This window comes from Lytechinus variegatus, chromosome 12, assembly GCF_018143015.1.
Source record: "Lytechinus variegatus isolate NC3 chromosome 12, Lvar_3.0, whole genome shotgun sequence".
Taxonomy (NCBI): domain Eukaryota; kingdom Metazoa; phylum Echinodermata; class Echinoidea; order Temnopleuroida; family Toxopneustidae; genus Lytechinus; species Lytechinus variegatus.
Window position 1 is genome coordinate 27,475,393 of NC_054751.1, and position 14,340 is coordinate 27,489,732.

Here is a 14,340-nt window from a genome sequence, read left to right on the forward strand (position 1 = left end):
ATATTAACTATTTTCTATCTAACACAACAGAACTTCAAAACTATTTTGTGAAAATTCAAAGCACTTTAGAATTTAGCACATGGAAATATTTTCTGGATGGTAAAGTCACAAATTTTATGACTTTATTTTTGGTGACAAAGCTATTCAAAATGATATCTATGATTATACTACAAAATGTGCATGATCTTACAAAACTCTAAATTCGGACCTTGTGAGAATGTTGATTATTTTCTGTTTCTCAGCGGTGACTCGTCTTGATTCATTCTTAAAGCACCACTGAGAATGAAACTGAAACACTTCTATGTGGAAACGCATTCTTCGTTATTCAGCCAGTAGGCAGCTCCACACTTGCAATACTAATCCTGTGACATGGAAACTTGCCAGAATGACGGGTATTCTCCAAACTCGCATCGTGCTTGCAAACTTGCTTTAGATTTTCTGAAGATAAGAGCCCTAAATTCAGAAGGGCAGAAAAATAAAACCAATGCAGTCTATTTTGTATACATGTACTTTTTTAGCGAAAGCCATTATGCTCCCGGGGGGGGGGGGGGGGGGGGCCACTTCCATTCACAAGTGGATACCATGCGCGACCATGGGGTCTCGAAAAGCACCCTAAACACGTAATTTCCATATTCTGAAAATGCACCCCTTAACAAGTATTGGCGTGTGAAACCCTACCCTTAACAAGTATTGGAAACAAAACGATACTCTTGGCAAATATTCCCTGAAATGAACCCCTAAACAAGTACAGGAATGTTTTATTGTTACGGGTCCTTCGGTCGTCGGCTTTACCTTATTTGGTTAAGTACGACCCCACCTTCTACACCTCGCGCAAATCGGACTCTAAACACAAAGTGTTGGGGCAAAAAGGACATCCTTTATAAAACATTTGAATTTTGTTTTATCATCCCCACAAATTCGACCCTAAACACGTAATTTTCCTAGCGAAATAGATACCCTTTTTTCATTATTTTTGTGTTTTTTACACCCTTATCACGTTACGTACGTAACGTGCCCTATCATGAAAAAGACATCCTTTTTACGTGTTTTTTTGTTCGCGCGTGGTATCCACTTGTCAATGTAAGTGGCCACTCGGGGGTATACTCTAAGGACGATGAATTGACAAAAAAAAAATGTTTTTGAGATACATGCGGAGATATGAGAGGGATGGGTAGCAGTTGTCTTGCACAGTGTGCATGGCACAGTTTTTGGCCAAATACAGGTGTACTATTTGTATACTGATGATCCTGATAATGGCAGCAATAACATTGAATGTCGTGATGAACATAATTCAGGTAAGACGTCATCATTTGCTTTACCTGGCCTACAAGCTGGCAGGCAATAATTTCAAGATCAAAAGCAATGTAGGAAACAATGTAAAAAAATAACACACAAGTGATCAACAGTTTATACAGTCCGAATGATTTACACCATTTGCATGCAAATAATGTACATGTACCTTGAATGCTGTACTTGAGAATGTGCTTTTAATAATGAAGTGTTTAAAACATACATGTGAAATCAAACGGCAAAAACGGTTGTCATTCTGGGAACAAATCACCTACACCACCTCAAGCTGCACTTCTTATTAAGGGGTGTTGCAAAAAAAAAAATTGCAATCATTATCAACTTCAAATTTCTAGTAATTTTACAACTGACAGCTCAATTTAGACTGTATCAAATCTCTGGGGCCCGTCTTACAAAGAGTTGTGATTGATCCGATCAATAGCAACTATGGAAAGCCATCAACATCTAAAATACATGTTTGTTCCAATTGACGTACATTCACATACCGGTATTCACTGTTGTCTTGACAATTCAGTTTGCTTCTCTTGGATTTCCAAGGACATTGAGCAAATTTAGTGCAAGACACATGATCCCCAAATCAAAATGGCTGAAATTGGCATGGACAAATATATCCACGAAGGCTTTCCCCACTGACTTAGGGGAGATATTTTTTATTCATTCTTATGCCCGAAAAGCATGTAATTTGAACTCTTCTCACCCCTGCCCTGAATGACATATCCTAGTTCATGTATAGATGGAGTTTACAGGTATGGAGGTGATAAAACTTTTCAATCAATTCCAATTAATTTCAATTGTTTCATGAATATATAGAACGTCTTTAAAGGTACACATCAGCAAACCATGTGGCAAAGGTTATTTTATAGAAACATGACGTGGCAAAGGAACTAAGGGTATCCCAAATGCATATTTCCATTTTACGTATTAACCGGAGTTAACAAGATATTAGGTAAAGAGATGATGAAATTTCTCAATCTGTCCTGTTTTGTGGAGAGTTCCAGCTGTGGAAGCCTTGTCATTATTGCAACTACATGTACCATGGAAACCTTGATTATGATTGGCTGCTGAGCCCAGTTACCATAGTAACTGCCATTATGGCAAAGTACTACAGTTGTAAAGCCCAGCGCACACTATGCAACTCGATGCAACACAATTTTTCAGTCAAATAAATTTTGCACTAAATTTCAAAGTTCAAGAAGCAAAATTATATTTATTTGAAATTGTTAGGAATAACAAAATCATAATTTTCCTTTGCGGCAAGCACTGTGAAAAGAGTAATGTCCAAACTGGCTTCAATTCGCATGCGCGAAGATGATGGCATTAAGATTTGGAACTCCGAGGCTCGAACTAGACTGAATTTCAATTTTAGCATAATCCTTCCAATATTTTGAACTCTGATCGCTCAGATTTTATGGGTTGAAATGTTCATATCAAATGTTGCAAAATTCTTTGAAATTCAGATCGCAACGAATCGTATAGTGTACGCAAGGCTCAACTCTAAATGAAGGAACCTCATGTTTCATATTTTTCAGATTTTTTTTCAAGTACAACAACAAAAAAAGAACCTTCCCCCTGACAAACCATTCTGGATGCATATTAAAGGGGAAGTTCACTCTTACAAAAAGTTTATTGTAAAAATAGCAGATAAAAAGGTTTGAGGAAAATCCACCAAAGAATTAAAAAGATTATTAGAACTTTAATTTTTTTTTATTTGTGACGTCATATGAGAGCAGCTTTCCTACATATCACATATCAATATACAAATGATTTTACAACAGCTCCTAAAAGAAATAAATTATAAGATGTCACAAACCATTAAAAATGAAATTTATGCATCTTATATTACATAACATATTGGGCAGCTGCTCGTTTATGACGTCACAAATCAAAAACTTGAAATTCCAGTAACTGTCTTAATCTTTATGAATTTTCATCGCACCTTCAATATTTTTTAGTATTTTTTTTCTTAATTAGGCCGGGGGGGGGGGGCTGTTTCACAAAGATTTAAGTATGACTTAAGTCGCATTTAAATGCTGACGTGCACATGATATGCAACTCGTATTCTGATTGAAGGATACGCGGCATTGCATGTCCCTTGTGCATCATCTGACAACTGTGGTGATGTCTTCTATGCCGTACGCAACTGGGAATTTAAATCCGACTCTAAGTCACACTTGAATCATTGTGAAACACCCCCTTGATAACTGATGAGGTAAGTTCCTGAAGACATACACTGTTATTCACTGGAAGAGATCCCTGTATTCCTGAGCAGCTATGCCATCATTATATTCCTTGATTGCAATGTTGCTCTTCTCCACAAACTCTGATATGAACTTGTCCATTTCTGTAATGATTTTTAATAAAGTAGGTAGGTAAGTATGTATAGAGAGTGAAAGAAAGGATGAGACAGAGTGAGAGAGGAGGGTTCACTTTCATGACAATCAAAATTAAATCTCCCTTCCCGAGGGGGCAATTCCAAGAAATATGTACATCCTACCCCCTATATGTGGGACCTTCATGAAATTTCTGTCTCTGATTTCTTGTTCTTTTGACAGTCTGTAATGTTCTCAAAGGACCATTACTTGGTCACTTTATAAAGTGAAATAAGAATTTAGAAAAATGGGGGTTGGACATACAAAAAGGGTCGTGACTATTTTATGGAATTGCCCATAGGCAAGATATAGAAATAAAGCTATTTCACCATGTGTTACAATTTTATTTTTTAATCAAGAAAAAATTTAGGAAAATTGGGGTCAATTAACCTATTTTATTTATTATTCATTTAATATTTATTTTTTTTTTTTTTTGGGGGGGGGGGTTGAATGACTATAAAAAAGGTTATGGGCTATGGATTGGGTTATAGCACAAATTTTCTTGAAGGGGGGAGGGGGGTGAGTATCATTCCCAAAGTGTTTGAAAAATCAAATTAGTGTAATTTTTCCCTTCTGACTATTTGACTATCAAAACAAATACTTTCTCAAGGTAACTGCTAATGGAAAAAAATGTACAAAGCAAGGTTTCTTAGAGCAATGTAAGGAAAATGTATCAAAGAGATATTCTCTTGCCAAGTCTCATTTTTACCAAGGAAAGTAATAAAACATTTAAACTGTTGACGACTGTATTCTGACGTTTATGCAGGCTTACAGATTAAATATTGACTAACCTGGGTGAGTGTTAGTCTTCTCTCCAGTCATGCTGACATATTGACTACCGTTGTAGAACCAGCCAGCTGGCAGGGAGGCTAGATGGTGCTTCTCCTATAAGGAATAACAGAATGAAATTTCAAAAACTTCATTTATACTTAAAATATGATTACACAATACTGTGTTGAATGACTATAAATTTTAACTACAAAAAATACTAATAGATCAGTTTTCTGTTAAACTTTTGTGTTACATCTGTATACCTGATAATCAAATAAGACATGTAATTGTTATAAAGATATACAAAAGTTATTATCATACAGCACAAATAAATATATAAAGCAAAATTAGTTGTTTTCTATGAAAACATTCTTTTAAAGCACATCAACATGATGATCAAAATTTTCGTTTTAAAAATAATCAACTTTTAAGGGAAGAAAAAGATACCACTGAAACATTACTATGGCCATGAAATCTAAAGCTTCACAAGATTTAGAAAGAGATACAAACTTATATAGCTTTCATATAATTAATTGAAAAGAAGAAAAAAAAAAAGTTGAGTTTAATAGTATAAAATCTTTAGCACATGACAGAGGATGCATTATTGTTGCAAAAACGTGTTATTGTGATTTATCGATAAGACTTACGTGTATCTGTTTCTTCTCCGCTGCATTCAGAGATGATTTGGTTTTCAAAGCTTTGGGAGTTGGTTTCTGAGAAAAAAAATATACAATAAATTACTCAGTGATTGAGAAAGATAACATGAAATTAACATAAAGGAAATGACATGAAACACACTCAATTTAAATGTTCTCTTTCAGCAAGAAATTTATTCACATTGTGCTGCCCTCAACCCAGGTAAGATGTATGGGTACCCACCAGGCTTAAGTCTTTGAATAAACTGAACATTAGAAAGCAGCTCGAGCTTAAGCTGAAGTAATAGTAATAATAATGAACATTGTTTCTAGATAGATGATGCTATATAAATGCCTATTATTATCAAAATTCATCATCATCACCACCACCACCATCATCATCATCATTAACATCATCATCATCATCAGCATCATCAACATCATCACCACCACCACCATCATCATCAATCATCATCAACATCATCATCAACATCATCATCGACATCATCATCATGAACATCATCATCAACATCATCATGTCAACATGTTACTCACTGGTGTTGCACAAGCCCTTAGCCAGTCCTTGAGGTCATCCTCCTTCAAACCACAGCCAGTGAACATGAAGCAATGCTGGGGACCCTCATGACCGTTGTTATCCCCTCCAGCCTCGGTGGGGGGACCGTTGGTGGCTGCCCCCGGTGGGAGGGGAGCCCTGGGTGTACCGCTAGGGGGTCTGGCAGCAGGTAGCTCAGGGGCGGGGCACTCGGTCAGATGGCCGCTCAGAGTGGAGAAGGTAAGTTCCATCAACTGGTTTGATTCTAAAAAAACAGGAATAAATCAAGAAATTAAAATAATTAAATAGAATGGTTAAGTAGGGTTATGGGTAGGGTAACCATTATTGCCGGTCAAATTTCAAAGTTAGTTGATTATCACCAGCAAAATATCGCTGATAACATTATATATGAACAAGACTGAAAATTAATTTTGTGCTCATTATGAGCTGCAATTCTGTGAGAGCAGGATAGGGGGAAATGAAAGTAAGACTATTATCACTGCTTGTCCATGAAAAGAATGGACTAAGTGTTAATTGTGCAAAATGATTGAAAATAAGATGGACATTAGACCAACTAGTTATGAGACGACATGGTCTCAGACGAACTGATGATTAGATAAAGTGATCATTTTGGACCAAATGGTTGTTAGATGAAATGTTGATGGACGGAATGGCATTAGACGAAATGAAAGGAGACCATGTGATGAGTGGAGGAGTTGGCACTAGACAAATTGGCAATTTACTATTTTATCATGGCAAATGCAACATCTAGGTAGCTTCTCTTTAAAGCTGTAATAGGTTGAAAAGATATAAACACCAAAAATCTAGAAAAGCAATGTATCTCTTTTCCAATATTACACTTTTATATCACATTGGTGCTTATTTGAAAGCCATCAGGAGATGTTCTTTTCGGCGGTATTCTATTTGCTTACTGATGTGTTTTTATCATCCTTCCATCCATCCATCATCTATCCATCTGCCAATCTATCCATGACTGGGAACCTATGCTTACAAGCTATGCTTTTTAATAGCTTCCTCATATCTGACGTCACTGTATTACTTTGTAAAACAGTAAATGTAATTTTTATCATTTTGTTCTCACTTGCTCAACATATCTGTTTGTTTGTGGAATGTGAAACACTGAATCAAATCAGAATCAATTTATCCATTAATTCAATTATTTTATTTATTTCAAGTACCGGTACTCATATTTTCTCTCCTTCATTTCTTTACTAAAACATAATTTCATACCATTGAATCTTGTCCTAGCTTCGATGTGGTAGATGTTGCCCTTGAACGGACTGGACACGAGGGATGACCGCAGGCTTCTGATCTTGGTCAAGAGCCTTGACCGGTCCAGTGGCTGGCTAAACTTCAAGCTGACCTCCGTCATGATGGGGGTCAACTGTCTTCTGAACTCTGGTGATGACCTGGAGGAGCATGGTGTTTTGCATAAATTAAAATGTGACTAAATATTGCACTTCCAATCCCGAAATTATGTGTGTTGAATAGTTCATTATCACATTTGAAGGGAAACAAAAAAAGTAACCCATTGGCCCGAAGTCACATAGGTGTTTTGAAAACCCACGGTTGAGTCCATAGTTTATACAGATTTCCTGTCTAAATCACGCTTAATTTACGGTGTATCAGGCGCGTGTATAAAGATTTCCAATGCTGATGCGCACTTTCGTCACAGTGCGCCAAATTGACGCCTGTTACAATGATTAGCAATGCTATTTTATTCATGAGTCCACTGTTTGAAGAGTGGACTCATGAATAAAATAGCGTAGATAACCACAGTAACAGGCGTCAATTTAGTGCACTCTGACAAGGCGCACATCAGCACTGGAATTTTTTAATATACACAATGAAATAAGCGTAATTTATCCAGGAAATCTGCAAAAACCATGGACTTAACTATGGGTTTTCAAAACCACCTTTGTGAATTCGGGCCAATATGGTCCCCCTTAAAGATAAATATCAGTTGTGGACTAGTGGTAACAACCTCAAAATGAATTCGAAGAGAATCTAATAAATTACTACCCAAGTGCTTGTACGTATAAATTAAAAAAATATGTGGCAAATGGCTCTGGAAAGAAATGTGTAATTGCTGAGTAAGGAGCAACAGGTGGTGAACACGATGAAACATCCCCATAAAATGAGCTTTTACAGTAAAGATGAGTACAAATCATTTGAGCTTTATATATTTTGATGAAGAATAATGTTTACTCTTTTGTTTAATTCTTAAATTAATTAAAGCATTTGTATTCTGTAAAATGAGAACATAATGCATTTCTCTCCAATGTCATTTTCGTCGTCGAGACTTATCGCGTGAAGTTGAGATGATATAACAGCGCAGAGGCGTGACGTCATGTGCTATCGATAAAGCAATCAATATAGTTCCTCTGAACCCAGCTCGGTTCAGCAGCCTTTTTTCACTCTCAACATCAACACTGAACTTGAAATCACCCAATAACAGCAATGATTTCATTCACATACCATTGTGGAATGAGAAGATGCCTTGCCCTGACTTTACTGGGTTCCATGAAAGCTGTCTCAGACAAAATCAACTCAGCATCTCCGCTCCTGAAACAATAACAAATAGTACGGATAATCATAACTTTTTCATTAATAATCATGATTATTATACTTGCTCAGATAGGATTCCATGAAATTTGCTCCAGCGACAATCGACCCTCTATAAGTTCCTTCCTACCTTCTACCCATTAACTAAACGTAGATGGAGAGAGGCAAATGTACATAAATGCCTTGCCAAAGGACAGTAGTGCTGTAGAGGGTAACTTTACTTCATCAAAGTATCGAAGCACTATAAATAATGCCACCATAGTTATCATGGCTTTAGCATCCATATTTAATTTGTTTACATTATGACAATGAATAGATACTTTCATGCATTTGAGGAAGAAATTGCTCTCAGCTCTCCCCACTTTATACCTCAACTGGGTTGAAAGCAGCACAATGTGGAAAACTTTCTTGCTGATGGGAAAAAACTCACTGGCTGGGATTCAAATCCTAGACCTCCAGATTGAAAGGCTAGACTCAGAACCACTAGACCACGATGCCCCCACTACATCACTAATATCATTAATTTTCACTCATGTTAAATCCATAAATGTTTTTCAAATTACGAGAATGAATGGCAATCCAATGAAAGATGCCAATTTGAGGACCAATTGATTTTTGACTTGTGGAAGCTGTGTACCTCAATCTTCAATGGGATGATATCGTTTTCAAATTCACTGACATCCCAGACCTTCCCTACGTGGAAAGAATTCTTCAGGTTTTTTTTTACCTTGAGATTTCTCCATAGTTGGCAAGGATGAAGGCCACATCTGAATTGACCTTGCGCATTAGTTCCTGAATGAACATGAGCTCTGGGTGCTAAGAAAACATAATACAATATATTTCATGGAAAAGCTGGAAAATCAATGCAATTCACTCACACACCTATCGAATCTCATCTCTTTCAGCCAAGAAAATATGAGATAAATTGATACAGTAGTGACGATCATAAAATGTTGATGATGATGATAGTAATATTGATGATGATGATGATAATGATGGTGATAGTAATGATGATGATAATGATGATGGCAATTACGATGATGATGATGGTGGTGGTGATGATGAGAATGATAATTATGATGGCAATGATGATAATGATGAAGATGATGATGATGTTGATGATGGAGATGGAGATGATGGTGATAATGATGTTGATGATGATGAGATGATGACGATGATGATGAGATGATGACAATGATAATGAGGACAATGGAGATGAAGATGATGATAATGGAAATGATGACGATGATGATGAAGATGAAGGTGACATAAGTGACAGTTGGATGATGCACGGAAGGGCAGAAGGCAGAGGGTGAGAGCTACTGCCTCCTCACCCCCCCTCCCCCCGCAGAGTAGTGAAAAAGAGAAAGAGGAAAAAAAATAAACGGAAGCATGGTAGTGTATTATGATTGCCCTTTTTATTCAATACATATCATGACTAGTTTTGCCAGTCTTGCCCCCCTAACAAAAAATATCCTAATGTTGCTAGTGATGAATATGAAAATGATAAGGATGATGATGAAAGAGATAAGAATGATAACAGTCATCATCATCTACTTCATCATGGATATCATTGATTGGAAAAATGATGATAGTGGTGATGTGTAAACTGACAGTCATAACGATGTTGACAATAATAACAATGACCAAAAAGATGATTAAAATCCAGAGAACGCCTCAAAAATTATCTTAAAGCTGAAATTGAATCATACTCACTGGTCCCTCTGTACAGCTAGTCAGGAGGATGTTATTAACCCATCCTTGAGCACACTGATCTAGCAACAAAGGAAACGTCATTCTGAAACAAATATAATCAAAGAGAATAAATCAGCTTGATAGATACATCACCATGTTAGCAAATTGTCCCGGATTCGAAACTCTGGTTAACTTTAACTATGGGCTAAGTCAGGGTTACAATTAAGTTAAGTTGAAAGTGTAAAAAAAAATTGTTTACACTGGATGCCTCCTGTTGTTACTGGGCTATGTTTTCCCCGTCTTTTGATAAGGACAAAAACTCAAAATCTGTGGATAAATTGATCATTCAGTTTAATTGGGATACGTATTAAATTAATAACATCCAAGTTAAAGCGGAATGCAGAATGCAGGCCATTGTATTAAATGATTATTCATATAGATTGCAAAATAAATCACAGCACTATGATATTGTGATTAATTATCTTTTGCAAATTTACACAAATATTCTTTTTAATGAATGGCAAAATATATCACAGAGTTATCATATTGGGAATACTGAACACAACTTCATAGATCACAAGTATAATGAGAACAAAGTGAACAGCTAATAACATTATCAATAAAAAAGAAAAATATCAAATTAAATTCTTTGAATAGATTCCTTGGGGCAGGGAACCCCAACCCCCATAAAAAAAAGGATTACATGTATATTTTCCTGGAATTTCTGTTTGATACTTCACTAGCACAGTTTTCAGGCAATGGGACTATACTCTGTAATCTAATAGCATACCTGTGTTCCATGAAGGCTTGGAGTGGATCAATGCAGGTTGTTACAGCCCCTATCTTCAGTGATCCTCTAATGTCAGGGTTGGGGTGATTCAAGATGGCCGACACCACTGAGACTGTATCTGTGAACCTGAAAACAATATAATATAATAACAATAACAGCAACAGCAATAATGATAATAATGCAAATTACAGAGCACAAATATCCGCCCTGGTGAGTGCTCTAGGTGCTGTTGTCATCATCACTCTGACTTTAGCCAGGCTGGTCATCTTGCAGCAGGCACACAAGGATTTTAAGGAGTAAATAATGCCTGGCAGGTGACCAGTTTACTTCATCCGGGTCAAGTACAGCACAATATGGATGAATTTCTTGCTAAACAAACTCAACAACATACAATCAGTTCAACTCGGGCAAAATCAGACTGAGACAAAGTAAATAACACATTCTTTGCACAACCTATTATAAGCTGAAAAAAGACCCACTATAATTTGGGTGAATATTCAACTTTAGAGAAGACTGCTTTAAGCAAGTGTTTGGTAAAACTATCAATGAAAAGATAACTTGAAACACACAACAGCATCAGTGATGTTTTAATCTTAATGAAATGGCACTTTTAAGCAGACAATATAATAACTTATAGCTGAATTATATGACACCTGCTTTGCTGCTAACAGTGGTTATAAAATGATTTCCAAAAAATGCCTTGCCCTCTCAAAGGCTTACTGCGAGGGCTACCAAAATAAGCAGTACAGTTTGATTTTGGTCTTTAATACAGATTTTCCCAGAGCAAATTGATATTGCTTACCCCGGTGTCATGATGAGCACTCTCATTTTCTTTCTCCCTCCTGTGGAAGCCCTGATAGATGCCTTCTGTCGCCTTGCTGCTGTCACGATGTTTGTCAATGAAGCCTCCAGCTGGTCCTTCTTGTACGCATGAGGGACGCCAAACGGTGCTCTCAGAACGGCCCATCTATGGAAAATAAAATCAATAATAATACATACACAGAGCTGCCAACCTTTAAAAGTAAAAAGCAGTAGTTCAGAAGTTCAAAAGTCATCTTTTTGACAAAAAAGTCATAATTTCATATGTGCCACAAAGTATTATAAATTTCTTTGAAGAAGTCATATAAATATCAGATTCCTGAAAAAGAAATTAATCCTTTTTCTTTTAAGGTTCAGATCCAGAATCACCTCAGTACTCTCTCTTTTGCATAAATCTATATGTCCAAGAGGAAAAAAAACACAAGATCACGTCAGTATTTTAGAAGCATGTGATGATATCATTCAGAGTGATGTAAACAAAGACACACCATCATGCCAATAATGTGAATTATTGGCCACCTTCAGATGAGCTCGCCACTGCCCAATATATTACTACATAGTATTGAATTAAAATTAGTATTAAATTTGCCCTCAAAAGTGTAACAAAGGAAAATGAAAGGAAAGATTTATTATCTGACATTTCACTAATTGAAATAAAATTAAAATGAGGCAGAACAGTTTCCTATTTTCCATGATATGCCAAGTCAAAGTTATCAATATTTTGATATTCGAAAGACCCATGGAGGTCGCCATTTTGCTCATACTCCCCATATCTCTGTGGGGGGTTGTGACATCAGCGAAATCGGGACAATGCAGTTCAGGTTTAGGATAGGGTATGGTGTTAAATGACTTCAATCCAGGGTTGAAGCTGATCATTTAATGTGTGGAATTTGCAGCTGAACAATTGTGGCTGGGCACATGTCCTGGAGCCTTTGAAAAACATGATGTACATTGTTCACTCCATCTAACTTAGTTTAGGGTAAGCTGTACCTACCTGTTATAATCTTTGGCTAGGTTGGTGAGGGTTGTACATAGGGTCTCCTTGTGGCTTCCTGTAATACCAGTCAACAATGTGATCACAACCTAGAGAGAAGGAAGGGCATGGAAAGAGTGATCAGGAGCATAAATGAAGTTGCCTCAGTCGGTAAAGGCGACCGCACACCTTACGATTAGTCTGCGACTCAATTTTGGAATTAAACATAGCAGAATCTGATGCTAATATTGAGACATGCAATATCTTACTGTGCAATGTTCGAAATCATCGTACAAATACCTATGTTCAAATCTGTGACTATGCTATCATCGTTCTTAGAATAAAAGCAAAACTAATATCTCGTCGTAATGACGTCATAGCAGTCGTACTATTGGCTAAGATTTGAAACTAATTTGGCCTTTACTCCAAAATAAAGGCTTGCAATCTTTCAAAATGGTTATATTAGTATTCTTTCGATTAATTCTAACCTCAAATGAAATGATATGTTCCATTCACATTTTCAGAAAATGAGCAAAATGCGATTTATTCCAAAATCGGATCGCAAACAGTGGTAAGGTGTGCAGTGGCCTTAAAGCGTCTGCTTGTCGAACAAAGGGTGGTGGGTTCATGTCCCCTGTTCCATAGATGCAGGCTATGTTACAGTAGAAAACACTCCATCCCTTGGATAGGATGTTAAATAATAATAATAAGCTTTGGTGCTTGTAAGCACCTTTGCTCATCTTGGGAAATGCACAGAACATAACTATTGACAATTCAGGAAAAGCCAAATATGTCGTTTTTATAGACAAGTGTCCTTCTACTCTGGTCGCGACTAAAACAAGTGCGACAGTATCTTACCTCATCTGCATCAGAGCTATTCTGAGACTGTTCAGTGGTTGGGTCGAGGATGGAGGGTAGATCAGCCTCATGGACGGGGTCAGGGTCAACACTGCTTACTGACAGGTGAGTCAGAAAACTGAAATGAGAAAATTCATATTAATTTTTCATTTTTTCATAATTCTATTCCACTTTAAAAACCATCAAAATCAAAGAATAATAATAATTTACAATATTTGTATGGTGCTTATCACAAAACATGTTTCTAAGCGCCTAGGAAAAAATAGAGAGAAGGAATTTCAGCAAAATACTAATTGTATAGTCAACAGTAGACTGTAGACAATTGAGGGGCTTCACAAAAGAAATACATAATTGTTACATATAAGGACAGAACGTACAACATTGATTAAACTAGTAAATAACATGGCAGGAGCTAGAAAAAGCAAAGATTATGGAGTCTAGTTCCTGCAGAATCGGAAGGGCAGGCTTATCCCGACGGTGACACGTCATTTGCTCCTGCGACAACAGCTTCGATCTGAATATCTCAGAAGGCATAGGGTTAGAGTTAAATGAGAGAGTCTTTGGTTCAGAATAATGTAAAGAAAAGGATGTTGGTTTATTTAGTTTTGGAGGTTAGGTTTTTATGTTTGGCTTAACGTACAGATTTTCTATCGGAGCAATTGTCAGGGAACCCATCCCAACAGCATTTAAAGGTCAGAGGCAGGAGGGGGAGGGGACAGAAATTGGCCGGAGAGTCCCGATCAAAAACGAAGAGCCATGACCAAGGAGGCTGCAACTTTCCGGACAATTAATGGTATATGTTAAATGCTACTGTCTCTGCAGCTGGCTCAAAGAGAAATATCATGAGCTCAATTTTAATAAGTTTATCTGACTCAATTACTTCAGTCTGTCGGTGTGTAGTGCAGTAAAGCATTTCTCACCATCAAGTCTTTTTGTAAACAAATTTTGGGCATTACTCCTATGTGTTTGAGATCGCATGCTCG

General features: G+C 36.8%; 1 protein-coding gene across 1 annotated transcript in view; it reads right to left on the bottom strand.

Annotated features, from left to right (window-relative positions):
* Positions 1–3,176: 3,176 nt before the first annotated feature.
* Positions 3,177–14,340, bottom strand: part of LOC121425069 (uncharacterized protein C20orf194-like) — a 73,741-nt gene continuing 62,577 nt past the window's right edge. Inside the window, exons 25-36 of the mRNA XM_041621029.1 lie at positions 13,358–13,475; positions 12,521–12,609; positions 11,510–11,674; positions 10,708–10,833; positions 9,939–10,020; positions 8,950–9,038; positions 8,136–8,222; positions 6,888–7,066; positions 5,639–5,901; positions 5,096–5,161; positions 4,469–4,562; positions 3,177–3,649 (exon numbers count right to left, since the gene is read on the bottom strand). Of these exons, the coding sequence (XP_041476963.1) occupies positions 3,546–3,649; positions 4,469–4,562; positions 5,096–5,161; positions 5,639–5,901; positions 6,888–7,066; positions 8,136–8,222; positions 8,950–9,038; positions 9,939–10,020; positions 10,708–10,833; positions 11,510–11,674; positions 12,521–12,609; positions 13,358–13,475 (1,462 nt within the window). The 3' untranslated portion in view covers positions 3,177–3,545. The remainder of the gene's footprint in view (positions 3,650–4,468; positions 4,563–5,095; positions 5,162–5,638; positions 5,902–6,887; positions 7,067–8,135; positions 8,223–8,949; positions 9,039–9,938; positions 10,021–10,707; positions 10,834–11,509; positions 11,675–12,520; positions 12,610–13,357; positions 13,476–14,340) is intronic.